The sequence below is a fragment of the Toxotes jaculatrix genome, chromosome 10, assembly GCF_017976425.1.
Source record: "Toxotes jaculatrix isolate fToxJac2 chromosome 10, fToxJac2.pri, whole genome shotgun sequence".
Lineage (NCBI taxonomy): Eukaryota > Metazoa > Chordata > Actinopteri > Toxotidae > Toxotes > Toxotes jaculatrix.
In genome coordinates this window covers 17,476,413-17,490,434 of record NC_054403.1, presented here as the reverse complement: position 1 = coordinate 17,490,434, position 14,022 = coordinate 17,476,413, and the positions used below count along the sequence as shown (strand labels likewise).

The window sequence follows — 14,022 nt, the reverse complement described above, 5'->3', positions numbered from 1 at the left end:
AGATTCTTTGGAATTAAACTGGAATTTACGGGCCCGCAGAATAAAGTGTTACTCATTTATTTGACAGATGTTGTTACAAGTTACTTTTCAGATTAAGATTTTAAAACATAAAACATGAAATTTTAAAATATAATGCATCATTACAGATGAAAGCAGTGGTTTTCAACCTTTCTGGCTTGTGATCCCTTACAAAACAATAAAAGATGATATGTGCACAAGTTGTTAGCAGTTACAGCAAAAAGACATTTCCCCTTTCAACCTTTAAGCTAGTGCTATTTAAATAAAACTTAAATAAAGATTAGATAAAGTTTTTTAAAAAATGTTATAGCAGATCTTTGTTATTTCTTCTTTTCTCTCCCACTGATTATCTCATTACCCCAATGTGACCTTTTGGAGGGGCCCAGCCCCTAGGTTGGGAATCACAGTTCAGTAGAATCTGAATACTTCTGCTGCCACTGCTAATATATAGTCTACTCTAACTGGTATAAACCCTGTGGACAAATTAAACTACAGACTCCAAAATGACCTTAAAGCTGAATCAACACCTCTCAGATTTAAAAGTATAATTTTTCGAGACCAACTCAATTTAAAAAAAAAAAAAAAATCATCAGCATTGCGAAAAGAAAGCATCAGCAAGTAAAGAATGTACATCTTTGGATTTTTAGTCCTTCACAAATGAAAGAAAGGAAATAAACCTCAGAAAAATGTCTTCCAATTCCAATGATTCCAATGAGTATGGTACTACAACACTGTCTCCACTCTTACAGTATGTACATACCAGATGTACCACATCACATTTCTATGGATATTAGCTATATTGTACTCTCTTGTTCTTCCTCAGCCTGTGAAGACAGATTTCCCACAAACATATCCTCCTCTATTCTCTTCCAGTTAATGAAGTGAGGCAACAGTTGGCAACAAAATGTAACAGCACCCGTTTTGTCCTGATCCTGAATTTGAATGTCCTTTAAGTGGTATCTCAACCAGAGCCCACAGTCTGCTTCATGTGACTCTCTTTTCTTCTCCACCACTGTCCTCTTGCTGCCAGGAAACCACATTGATGGCCTGGCTCAGAGAGGTGATGAGGGAGGTCAGGCCGATGAGGTAGCCGTCCTCACTGGTTCCCTCGTTCCAGGGGACGTTGTGTTGTAGCTTTCTCATGTCAGGTATGGGGGTTGTCTTTCCAAAGTCTATCATCCATACATTGGCCTTGCTGCTATGGTCATGGACAAAGAGAAGCGAGCTGCCGATCACCTGATGAGATCAAACATATAAATACATACAGATTGATTATGAAGCAACAATGAACGTGAGTGAGGTGAAAATAAACTGGATAAATAAAAGACCTCTTGGTTCAATATGGGCTACTGAATTCTTTACAGGTCCAGCCACATTCTTCCCTCCAGAAATATTCAAAGCAGAATTTCACCAAAAAATGGGAAGACTGTCTCCCTGAACGAACCTCATGGGTTTTGAAAAATGGTGAATTCATCAATGCATCACTCAGAGCCATGAGTCGGGAGTGGTATGCTTTCTGAGAGCAGAGATGGAAAGACAGAAGAGACTGAAACATTTGCAACATTAACCATTCATGCGACATCAAATGTAAAAACAACGGGCAGAGGAGTAGGAGCAGTGTAATGTAACTAGCGTTTCTAGGATACACAGAACTGACCAGGATGTCCAGCTGACTCCTGGTGAAGTAGAGCAATGCCTCTGTGACCTGAGCTAACGTCAGAACTTTTCTGAAGTCCCGTTGCACACTGCCATCCTCCATCTGGCTCATGTAGACAGAAATACAGCAGCAGGTCAGGTAAATATGTAAATTTTGGGTAACACAAGTTGTGCAGTGACCTTACTGGCCTTTACTCTTACCATGATGCCTTCTATCCTGAAGCCCAGTGTGGATGTAGAGCTGGTCGTATCCCTCCACTGAAGGTAGCGCAACTTGGTCACACCTTTCTGTGCATGTTCCTCTGCTGACGGAGCTGACGGGTCTATTTTCACCATCTTCTGGTACATATCGCTCCGCAGGGTGGCTTTGGTCCGAGCTTTGACCAGTTCCTCCTCCTGGTATGTCCTAACAAGGAAACTTCTGTTTAGTACAGTTGTGTAGAAAAACACACAGCCACATGGAAATAACAGTGTTTACAGTGTTAGTATATTGTTTAAAATTTGAGTAGCCACACAGGAGGTGTATTGGTTCTATAAATACATGAAACCACTCCAGTTAACACTTGTAAAGTCCAAATAATCAGGGAAAATCAGTGAGATTCTTTAAAACAGCTATTAAGAAACTGTGGGCAAAAGTGTGTAAGGTGAAACAGTGACACAAAGGTAAATTCATAAAGGACTATGACAATCAGAGATGCTCATGGAGAATCTAAATATTCATATGAATAACAGAACACCTTGTCCTATTAAGGAAAAACTTAACTGCAAAAATGTTCATTCAGTTGTGAGCACTACAATATAGCACAAATACAAAGCAACAACCACCTGGCTGAACATGCAAAACTCTCTACAATCAATCATCTCTAGAGGAAAAACTGCCCTCATACCTGACTCCCATCTTGCAGTCCATGATAACGGGTCTCCTCAGGCCACTCAGCAGGTCCTCCAGGCGGATGTAGCTGTGCTCCCCCCTGGTGACCATGCCATGGTACTGTGGGACAAAGGGTCTCAGTGGGTCTCTCATCAGGCAGTCTAGGCACTTTGCCTCCCCTTCACTGTACAGTTTCAGAACCTCCCCTCCTTCACTCAGCTGGAAGTTACCTGGGGACACCAGCAGCAAAGATACAAAGGGTAAAATGATCATGGTTCCATACAGTAAATAAAACAAAGAGGCAGAATGTGGACATGATCTTCCAATTTCAAAAATCTTTGAAAGTTAAGGAATGAGCACTCAAAGAAATCAATGTGACACTTATGTTATTCTGAGAAGTCCAAATACTTGTTTTGGATGAAGAGTAATACACATGCCTTGATGTCCAGCCAGCTGGACCCAGGAGCTCTGCCGCCGCAGGGACCAGTGCATCATGGTCAGGTAGGTTTTCCAGGAACGGCACTGAGGCACAGAAAGAAGAGCAGATTAGGTTGTTTTCTGCATGCTAAGCAAATGTTGAGAAGGAAAGAGAACATTCCCTGGTGTTCCTGCCCACTACACAACAGTCTGAAGTTGTGATTGTTCAGTAGTTACCCATCATCCATTGTCCACATGGTTTATTGTGTACAGGGCCTGGAGCTTGTCCCTGCATGCACTGTTTAAGAGTCAGGTTACATCTTTGATAAGTTAACAGATGTAAAGCATGCAGATGAACACATTCACCTGCGGGCTGTTTCCTAAACCTAAACCTGAATGTCTACATGTTTGTAAGTAGAAGCCCATTAAATGCAGGGAGCTACAGCGTAAGGACCTTCATTTTCCTTTTTGCAAGTGGAAATCCCTCACCCTGCCAGCAGGGCTGAACCAGGACCTTGTGACAAAAAGTCTTATGTAACAGCTCAAGGCCACACACAGTCATCTTTAAAGCTAGAGCATCTTATGGCCTGGTCTGTGCCTCCTTTGTACATTTCTTTGAACAAAAATAGCGTCACACTCTGATCATACATCTGAGACTGAGAGGCATTTGTTTGGGCACGTATAAAAACAGTAAAACACGTTCACTGTATGTCAACAAACTGTGTCAGTATTTTTGGTGTTTACAAACACCATATTCCTCAAACGTTATGAGCTGTTTTGTATATACACAAAACAGCTCCCACTAAACACAGGCATGGCATTGAAAAACCGAAAAAAAAAAAACATGGGAAGCTTAAGTAGACCTGAGCATGCTCAGTAGAGACAGTGTTACAAAATAACAAATTTGTAGTTTGAAGAAAATGTCTAGATTACAGGACTTCATCCATCACCATATTGGTCATGGGAAGCTGATTCCCCATTCTTGCACAAAAGTTTTCACCTTTGATTCAGTTGTTATGATTAGTGTTCAGTGTCTGTCAGTGAAAACAGACATTGCACACTTAGAAAATGAGCATCTGCTCCCTAGTCGTCCTCCGACTGTCTGCTCTCCTCTACTCCCATATCTGTAGCAGCAGCAGCAGCTAGGCATGCAAACACCATTCAAATCTGACCTTGTCAAAGTCCTCTTTCAAGCCTATGCAAATCACCTGGACCACAGGTGCAAAGAACAGTTGAGAAATATACTGTAGTTTTGAGCCTTCCATGGAAAACCAGAGCTACCAGTGCTTAGACTGTAGTTTTACACTGTATCCATTCATTCTGTATTTATCTCAGCCATTCTCACCTTCTTGAGAGTCTTCCTCTTTTTGCCAACATCCTCTCCTTCGCTGAAGACCTCATCGCTCTCTGCCGAGGAGAGGTTGATGGACGAGCAGGAGGAGGTGGACGAGGAGGAGTGTAAAAGTTTGGAGAGGATTGGATGAGGGGAAGACCACTGTTGTGTTGTGGAGCCCCCTCTCTTTCCCGGCAGCTCCGCAGACTCTTCATCCTTCCCCTCGAGGGTTTCCCCACTCCCCTCGTTCTCTCCCTCTACTGCTGAAACAGGAGATCTCTTCCTCTCCTCACTCCCCTCTTGTTCTATCTCTGTCTCAAAGTTTGAGTTTCTACTTCTCCAGTGTTTCCACTTCTCCAGTGTTGTCCCCCCTTTCTTTCCCTGACCATCAAGCCCCCCTTCTCCTCCAGTCTCTTCTACTCTTCTTTTCCCAATCCACCTTCCTCTGTCCCATCTGTCTGTGTCACCTTCATAGCTCCCCCCTAACCTCTCCCTCCTCCTCACCCTCCACTTTGCCCTCATGTCATCCCTTGCACCTCTTGGAGTCAGTTCTGCATCCTCTTTTCTTTCTGTGCCTTGAGCAACCTCATTTATCATCTCATCACGTCTGAGATGCTGCTGGTAAGGGTTGCTTGTTTCTGAACTGAGCTCATCGTCCCACTCTCCGTCTTCTCCAAGTCCACCTATACACTGGTTGTAAGGGGGGAAGCTCTTTGTTGACTGGAGTCTGGGTCTGGGTCTGACCATGACTTTCCTGCAACTGCCGGAAGGCCCTTCACTGATTTTCAGGTGTGTATGTGTCTCGTCCGATAGTCCAGCAGAGAAGTCATTGTCCATCCTTTGCTTATTTTCTACCTCTACCTTCATTCCCTCCATGTGGTTATCATCTATTGCGTCCATCTTTGTATCCATTCTGGAGCATAGATGGTGAATCTATTCCATGAGTCCAACATGTGCTTGTACAAAAGAGATGGGAAATGTTTACAAGAGATGCACAATTTTGAATAAGTCTGATGAAGTGCATTCACAACTATAAATGCCCCTCTAACATAGCCTCAGAAATATTTTTAAGCTTGCTCAAAAATGACAAAAATAAACTTACCTTACCTTACCTGTGTCTTCCACCTGTTAGTTTTCAGTGAAAGAAAGCTCTGCGCCTGTCAGTGAGTTACATATCTCTCTCATTCTGTCTGCTGGTGCCATATTTTGCATGCTGTGATGTCATTAAGTTTCCAAAGCTTCGTCCAGAGCCAGCTGCTGGAATGTGGCTAACAGTGCCACAGGCCAAAAGGACATCCAGGAATGACACCCGCCTGTGTCAGATAGCTGGGTGGAAATAGAGTGAGGTGTCTTCCCAACAAATATGAGTGTGTACTTTGTGGGTTAACTGTTTTAGGGCAGTGTTTTGTGACTACGCAAAAGATCAAACAAATAGTCTGATGAACATTTTTAAATGGTTTTATTGCAGCAGTTAAACAGAGTATACTTTAGAATGGATTTATGGCCAAGTAATATACATTATGGCTTACAACTCAGTCAATTTAAGATATTTTTGTAGGATTAAAAAAAGATGCAGAGGTCACTTTAATCATAATTTTACACTTTACTCAAGTTACAGATGGGTTGACAACATTTTAAAGTAAAATTTCAGATAGATAGTACAACACTGGGTGAGGGCTATTAAGTGCTTAGCATTAAAAAGTAACTGACAAAGGGATATTTGTATGAAGTGATGGGGTTTCAGAAGTGTTGACCTCAAATCACAAGGTATTACCATTAAAGGCAAAACACCAGTAGGACCCAGAGTACATGATTTTAAAGTGGAAGTGGCTACGTTGAAGTTCTACAGCTCAAACAGAGCAACTCAGCCCATCCCTCAGCATGTCTGTCATTGCCCTTTCAACCACATATCTTGCTTTAATCTTCCTCACTAGATCACGCTCTCTACACTTCCTCTCTCTCCTTTTTCAAAGTTCTCAGCCTGCCTCTGATTCATTTACTTCGACCTGATCCAGTGTATTTCTGTTCTGCAGCTCTACGGTGTTGCCAACATGCAAATGGGGCTTCTCCCAGCTCAGATTTGTGGGGGTTCTCTGGAGGGGGCCCAGCAGCTCTGCAGTACCTGTCAAAGAATTAGTTTCTGCAGTCAAACGCGTTACAAGACTCATGTTGTCAGTGCCAAGTGACTACTGCCCATAGCTCAAATAACACTGAATGTCTGTGTGCCTTTGTGAGTGTGTCTGTGTTATTTCTCTGTACCCGCAGCAACATCATTTTCATCCTCTTGCTGGTTGTTGTTTGTGTTCTTTTCCCTCTCTGACACCGGTCCATCTGTTCTGATCTGTAAACAACAAGGAAACAAGCATGCAGAGGCAGCTGAGTCTGAGCTGTTATAACACCTGAGAGGATTGTTGGCAATAATGCACTTGGTTAAACTCACGAACTGCAGCTAAAGACAGGATGCTGTGTGCACTAAATTCAGCGTTGTCTGCAGGAACAGGCCTGTCTTCTCACCTGCTCTGGTTTCCATTCCACTCTCATCAGCAGCCTCATGTAGCTGAGGATGAAGAGGACACTGAGGAAGATGAAGTTACTGGACACACCCACCAGGGCTGACAAGACAGGGAAGTAGAACAACAAGTACCTGCAAAAGGAACACAGAGAAAACAGAAAAATATAAATAAATAATAAATAAATAGTGAAAATAGTGTGATAAGTACTTTGTTTCAGCTTCTGTAGATGATCTCTTGTAATTATCTTGAGTAACCCATAAATAATTCATCTGAACTTCCTGCATGTGAGCGATTGCAGCTGAAGGCCCATTTTCCATTTAAGAAAAAGTGAGTCTCCTTTACTCAGAACAGAAAATGTCTTGTGGTTGTACCTGTTCTACATTCTGGTCGATCAAGGCTACGGCTCCTCCTCCACAACAGATTTTTCTGTTCATCATACTTGAAGTACTTGAAATATCTTAAGGTGATGACACCTAATCAACATTTGGACAGTTTTCCACTGGAAAAAAACTCCCACAAGCTTTCGATTGTGTCTTCGCTTTGAGCTTCAGGTTGAAAGAACATGTGAAATTTCACAGTTTCACATAAACAGAGAAATCTAACTATCAGATCTACAATACAGCATGGTGCACAGTTTCAGTTTTCTGTTTCAGCTTGTGAATTCGTGCTGTCGAGCAGGTTTGTGAAGAATGTCAGTGTTTCTCACCTTATGCCAGTGAAATGAGCATGAATGTACAGCTGAGACGAGTAGATCTGCACTTTATTGGACAGGATCTCGATGACGGCTGTGTTCGAGGGGGCATACTGAACATGAAGAAAAACTCAGTGGGTATACTGTAACTACACACCCGTTTTTCGGTCAAGCAACACTCACACACATACAAGGCAGCGTACTACTCACAGGGTCATCTGTGTAGTCGGGGAAGAGCTCCACCTCCAACACTTGTTTCTGCTCAGTGGCTCCGATCAAAAAGGCCGGGAGGAACAGCAGCGTTCCCAGGGTCCTCAGCAGTTCTGAGCGGTATCGCAGCATGCTCTGGCCACAACACGACAACACAGTCACCCTGACACACTACTAGAATTTTTTTTTAGTCCTCTGGGGATTAATTCATCTTTTCTTTCCCTACAAATGTATGATACCATATCTCCAGAAGATGTTTTCAGTGATGGCAAGGTGATTATTTAGGATGGAACAACTCATGTTGACATGGACCCAGAAGCTTTACCTTCTGTATGACTCAGTGAATAGGTGTGTTCATGTAATCAGTAGTTGGTCTATTGGCCCGTTACTCATAGTTAGACAGAAATGATACATTTCAAATGTACAAATGGTACACTGGTGTGCACAGAGTGGTGGAGATGAGAAAGCGATCACCTCGAGCTGCAGATTGTCAAGGGCCTGAGGAAGCAAATTTGTTATCTTTCAAGGCTGCGAGGGAGAGAGTAGAAACAGGTACACTATTGTGCCAGTGCACAGATGAGAACTTTCCTGATAAGGATGAGCAGCTCAGATAAACAGGTATCTTCCTAGCAACCTCTATAGTGATGACTCAAAAAAAAAAAAAAAATAGAATTAGACCAATCAGACAGCGCTGGGTGTGACTGTTGACCAATCAGTAAAATTGCATCCCTCCGGGAGGAGCATGGGCCATAACAACACCTCTCCAATATACTGTAATATAGGAAGTATTTAAATAATACCTCTTACATTATAATAGAGAGGCTGCACTCAGTTGCATGGGCCTCTGTTTTCTGATCACTCAATGTTTAAGTGATTGAACCCAGTAATGACATCCCCTCCACATCTAAATTCACCATGTATCTGTATCAGTCATTATTTCACATATTCATCCCATTAGCTCATTCAGCTGAGCACAGTCTCTGTTGCAGCAGAGCTCTGCAGCACGCATAAGCAGCTCTAATCTGGCTCTGACCAAGTTGTGTGATTAAGAGGTTATTGTGCGTCAGCGCTGTACTCACAAAGCGAGAGCTGGAGGCGGACAGCAGTTGTCTTGCCTGAGAAACACACAGCAATGCAACAGTGAATCACTGGAGTTTGCAGGAAGTAGTAATGAAGCACTATCTGATTGTATGTACACATGAGGCCACAAAGGAGCTGAGCAAATTTCAGTGCAACTCACAGAGCGAGAAGAGGAGGCAATGTGGCCTCCATCCCGAGAGAAACAGGTTGTCCTGATCATGAACATCCCCAGCTCCTCATTGGCTGGGGACTCAGGCATCTCCAGCTGCAGAGTGATCCGATAAGCCTGACCAAATGTCAGCACCTGAACACAGATTTTTGAAAGTTCACACCCTACCATGAATAGAACAGATGAATGCTTGGACACCTGATGCCCTGTGAGACACATGGCGACAGACGCATAGCCTAGATACACAGATAGACAAACACACGTTCATACATACATGTTTCTTGTTTCTCATCAGAGAGACGTTGGCCACTGGATAAGAGCACAAAAAAGAGGCAGGCGATTCACAATCTGTCCTGCACACAAAAATGCAAAAGAAAGAGGGAATAAAACACACAGTAAATACAGCTTATGATTTATTAATGTACCTGGTCAGTCCTTCACACACACACACACACACACACACACACACACACACACACACACACACACACACACACACACACACACACACACACACACACACACACACTCACACACACACACTCACTCACTCACCTGTAGTAATAGTGAACAGGTGTTGAAAAAGCTGCCCTGGGCATGTAAGAGTAGTAGAAGCTCCCGTACAAAAAGGCAGCAAGCAAGAGGAGCAGCAAGACGACAGAAAACACAACAAAGCCCTGTATAACTCTCCTACGGATGCTGAACATTGCCATGGCGACAGCATCCTGCAGCCTCAGCAGCACCCGACCGAGGAGGACTGAAGGTTCTTCATCATCTCCTGAACTCAAGTGAATCTCTTGATCCATAAAATCTGAAAATCCAACAGACAAAGAAGGTAATGGAACTTTCTGAAAGGGAACAGCTCCAAAACAAAGGCAGATAGTGTATTAAGGAATTAAAAAATAACTTTGAAAAGGTAAATGTGACAAGCATGTTTTAAAAAGTGACTGAAAAGATGTAAATAAAAGAAGAATACTGACTCATTTAAGCTAAGTTCCACAATCACTGAGCCTGGACTGTGTCTGAAAAGTTATTTGGTCCACATTTTCCTCAAAAAAGATATTATGATGTCTTGAGATTTGAAAACACAAACCATAACATTCATAATACTGAAAGCTGAAAAACCACTGAGTCCAATCTCAGTCACAAGCAGAGGCCTCTCACATCAGATGACTCCAAACTACATTAGCACAACAAAAAATGCCAGAGAATTAAAAGTGCTGCTTGCTAAAAATCGAACGTCAATTGAAAATTGTGAAATTAAATTGTTTAGTTCCTCATTTCAAGTAACTACACTTCTGAATGTGTTTGATATTAAAAGAGGAAGGGGTTGTTACTTGCTCAACACATAATTGAGCAGTTATAGTGCAGGGATAGTGCATATAGTGCAGCTCAATATCCAAATCAAAACTTTAAGAGAACAGTAACTGTCGTGTCCGAGAGCAACATGCCTGTAACAGCGTTCTGTCATGCTATTAAAAAAACTCACCTCTGGTTTCAGTTGGTCAAGTATGAGCTGTTAGGAAATCACTTCTCCTTTCCCTGAAGTGTCTTGGTCCACAGCTTGACACTGTCTCAATGCTGAGAACAGAAAACCCCCCAATAATATATCCTTAGCTCTTAAAAAGCTGCCATTGGACAGAGTTTAGTCAGTCCCACATGAAGAGAGATGCTGCTGCCAACTGGAACAGAGTTCTTAGTGCTGAATATGACACAGACAACAGGGCTGAGTATTCAGGACTTGAGTTTATACATATAAACATATTTACATGGCAGACAACAACGTCATACTTACTGAAAAGGCTACTCTTGTGTGAGACCATAACTCTCTGTAGGAATATAATAAGACTGCTGACATCTGCCTCTGATTTTGTTTTGGCAATTGTTAGAAACTGATCAACCTATTTCCGTCTGTTTCAGTGTCAGAAGGGCAGCCTATATTTAGAGCACTCATTTATTCGTATGGTATTTTAAAGCCTCATCCAAACTTTTATCCATACTGCTCTCTATACTCATTTCTGTATAAGTTTGGTTGCTCAGTTGTTTATTTTCTTGTGTTCATGTTCGTTTGTTTTTCTCTTGCTGATGATACTTTTGAACCAGTAACGCTGCAAAATGAGAAATACAGCTAATACCACTCTATGTACAGGAAAGTGATACACAAAGAACAAAGAGGGCAATAGTTTTAAGAAAAGGAGAAAAGGCAAAGTGAGTAAAATCATCTCTCACCGAGAGGGGGCGACCTCCCCTGTTAGAACAGAAAAAACGCGCCACGTTTTCCTCCAGCGTAGAAGAAGACGCTTCCCCATCAACCATAACACGCAGCAACTGGCGGCAACCAGAAGTCTTCGTAAAGGTAATGTTGGCGTTATCTTCCTCAAATCGGCGTTTAAATCGTTAACAACATGTTTAATAATGTTTAACAGGGACTGAGAAATTACGATAATATGTCTTTAATGTCGGAGGCGTGCTGTTTATTTTGGGGAAAGTTTGCGCTGTTTGTTGTCGTGGACAGCTACAGATAGGAATGATTCGCCCCAAAATATGATTTAATTATACATACTTATAAACTGCATGTTCTGTGAATATAGCTGGAAATATTACTAGAACTGCAATTAAGGATTATTTTCCTTTTTCGATTATTCTTCCGAGTAATTTTTCGGTGAATCGTTTAGTTTCTGAGAGTCCAGGATGACATCTTCAAAGATATTAAGTTTAATATGATACAAAAAGGAGAGATATTTATATCTGGGAGGCTTAAGATAGTTACTGATTATCTCCCTTTTGATCGACTGACAGATTAATTGCTGCAGCTCTAAAGAATAAGCCTATGGACACAGTAGGTCAGTGAATCTATCAATCTGTATTTGTGTAGCGGTTTTAGCAAAAAAGAAAAAAAAGGCCATTAAAAGTTTCCATAGCCAAAAATAGTTAAGCCTTCAGAATATAAAACCATGCATTAGTCTTTGCCATGCTCAAAGAAAGAGCTACTACTCTATAGTGACAGATTAATAAGTTACCATAGTTATTTTAATTATAAAATACAAAAGACTTCACTGTTGGAGCCAATGGATACTTCACAGACAGACACTCTCAGTCATAATTAAGGGTGCTGAGGCTGAACTCAATGTGTTTGTTTAAGGAACAGTTTGGTTTAAATAGAATATTTGAGTGTGATTTATTGTCTTTCATGTGTTTTGTCCTCTCCTGTCCTCTGGTGGCAGGATGTCCTGTAATACCAGTGTCACTCGTGTTCACGTGTCATCGGTGGGCCAGGCACAGCGGGCTCCAGTCCACCTGATGCCCTGTGAGATTGAACACAACGGGCCGGCCCAGGTCTCACAGTTCTTCACTACTACCATAAAAGACCGCAAATATGGTACACTGAGAATATGTTTAATCTCTGTCAGAATTTTTTTTTTTTGACAAAGTTTAAAGCCTCTCTGCAGTGGTGGAGATAAAACCCATAAAAAATAATCACAGCAAGACACACTGGTGAGTCTCTAACAACTGTCCTTGTGTGTATTTCTCCCATTACAGAGAAGACAGTGTCATTCAGAGGGCGTGGGCTGAAGGGGCAGGAGCTCAGCTGTCCTCAGGGCTACACTGGCCTGGTGCTGAAAGAGACCAACAAGCCCGGCTCCGACCAAGAGGTAAACACCACTGACCAGAGGTGTGGGTCAGTCAAACATTAGGCAAAGCACTGGTGGCATGTGGCATAAAATCAGACATGCTGTTGTGCAAGGGAAGAAAGTCTCAAAGCAAGAACAGAAAGACTCTTTGCTGTGATATCTGCTAAAGGTGGGGTGTCTAACTTAGTGGACTGGCCAAACTTTTGCCACCATTTATTTTTAGTTCTAATTCTTAAATTCATGAAATAAAATAAAAAGTAAGAGTATATTAACAATTGAAGAAAGGCTAAGAAAGACTGATTTTTCATTTTTGCTGTTTGCTGAAATCAACCAAAGTTTGCCCACAGTTGCCCAAACTTTTCTATACAACTGTATGTAAACATGATGCTAAATTATTTGTTTGTATGTGTGTCCAGGACAGGACAGTGAAGGTGTCCTCTGTGTTTGATAAGCTGACTTACTGGAACCTGGAGACTCCTCCAAATTCTGATGACACTGTTGTGATGGCGATGGATTGGCCAGAGCTGGCTGAAGCTGTGAGTTGTTTTTTGTTTTTATTATTTTTTTATTTTACTTTATTTTTTTTGTTGGCTGACTTTGAAAAGGCTGGTTCAGGTCTCACCTGTGTCATCTAGTAGTTGAATGTTGATCTTACATTACATTGTTTGTTTATTCACTATGTACCCTTTGATTGAAATTAAGTAATTCAAATCTCACTCTCAGTTTTTGACAACAAATGATCAGTGGCTTGTATCATTAAGCAGAATTAAAATTTATCTGAATAACTTATGTTTCGTAAAGATGATTTTCTTGTGAGGGGATAATCAGAGCCTAATCCAGCAAACTGATTTACTAACAGTAGTTTTAATCAAACTATTAGTTTCTCTCACATAAGCATAAATTCTGTTAAAATTACTTCTACAGCCTACAAACATTTTGTGTGTCTTCTACAAGAACAAATAATCTGTATTATAGTAGATACAACATAGTTGAATTAAAATGGATTTCTGGGCAGCAGAATTGCTGTTGGAGCAGTGTTGTGGCATCGTCCTTTTTATTGTTTCTCTTCAGTTTAACAAATGTTGACAAAAACAGTTATATTGACAACAGTGTTTAATTAGAATACCATTTGGTTGGAAATACAAGGACACAGAGTTTGTAGGCGGACGCTGATATTTTGTCTCTTCACAGATCCATGGACCAGTAGAAGACTGCTAAAACAAGGCAGGTTGGTTTCACCTCACTGTGTTAGGAAGTGTACAGTGGGCTGGTTACTGGCCACAGCCAGTGATGAGACTCCAGAAATACTAACCAGTTTAGTGTTACTTTTGCAGTGCAATAAGTAACAGGTGTAATGTTTATATTTTTGTATATGTTTTTTTAATTGTGAAATAAAGAAAAATACAAGACAAATGTTGATTGACCAACCTGC

General features: G+C 41.5%; 3 protein-coding genes across 5 annotated transcripts; 1 reads left to right on the top strand and 2 right to left on the bottom strand.

Annotated features, from left to right (window-relative positions):
- Positions 1–693: 693 nt before the first annotated feature.
- si:ch73-22a13.3 (inositol-trisphosphate 3-kinase B) lies at positions 694–5,207 on the bottom strand. Its single transcript, XM_041047697.1, has 7 exons — positions 4,308–5,207; positions 2,983–3,067; positions 2,562–2,775; positions 1,876–2,080; positions 1,676–1,777; positions 1,463–1,534; positions 694–1,254 (listed from the first exon to the last, which is right to left on the bottom strand). Exons 1-7 carry the CDS (start codon positions 5,205–5,207, stop codon positions 1,003–1,005), a joined length of 1,830 nt encoding a protein of 609 aa, XP_040903631.1. The 3' UTR covers positions 694–1,002.
- A 530-nt stretch (positions 5,208–5,737) lies between these two features.
- On the bottom strand, positions 5,738–10,586 carry LOC121188422 (seipin-like). Of its 3 annotated transcripts, none has more exons than XM_041048177.1 (10): positions 10,448–10,586; positions 9,514–9,769; positions 9,233–9,311; positions 8,950–9,093; positions 8,789–8,824; positions 7,710–7,844; positions 7,515–7,612; positions 6,810–6,939; positions 6,555–6,636; positions 5,738–6,417 (listed from the first exon to the last, which is right to left on the bottom strand). In XM_041048177.1, exons 2-10 carry the CDS (start codon positions 9,762–9,764, stop codon positions 6,272–6,274), a joined length of 1,101 nt encoding a protein of 366 aa, XP_040904111.1. In that variant the 5' UTR covers positions 9,765–9,769; positions 10,448–10,586; the 3' UTR covers positions 5,738–6,271. The 3 variants fall into 3 exon arrangements, with proteins under 3 accessions (XP_040904111.1, XP_040904113.1, XP_040904112.1); XM_041048179.1 differs by having other exon boundaries at positions 9,233–9,267; XM_041048178.1 differs by lacking the exon at positions 8,789–8,824.
- Positions 10,587–11,217: 631 nt separating this feature from the next.
- rnaseh2c (ribonuclease H2, subunit C) lies at positions 11,218–14,003 on the top strand. The gene is made up of 5 exons (XM_041047614.1): positions 11,218–11,314; positions 12,183–12,337; positions 12,499–12,611; positions 13,007–13,126; positions 13,782–14,003. Exons 2-5 carry the CDS (start codon positions 12,184–12,186, stop codon positions 13,806–13,808), a joined length of 414 nt encoding a protein of 137 aa, XP_040903548.1. The 5' UTR covers positions 11,218–11,314; position 12,183; the 3' UTR covers positions 13,809–14,003.
- The last annotated feature ends 19 nt before the right edge of the window (positions 14,004–14,022 follow it).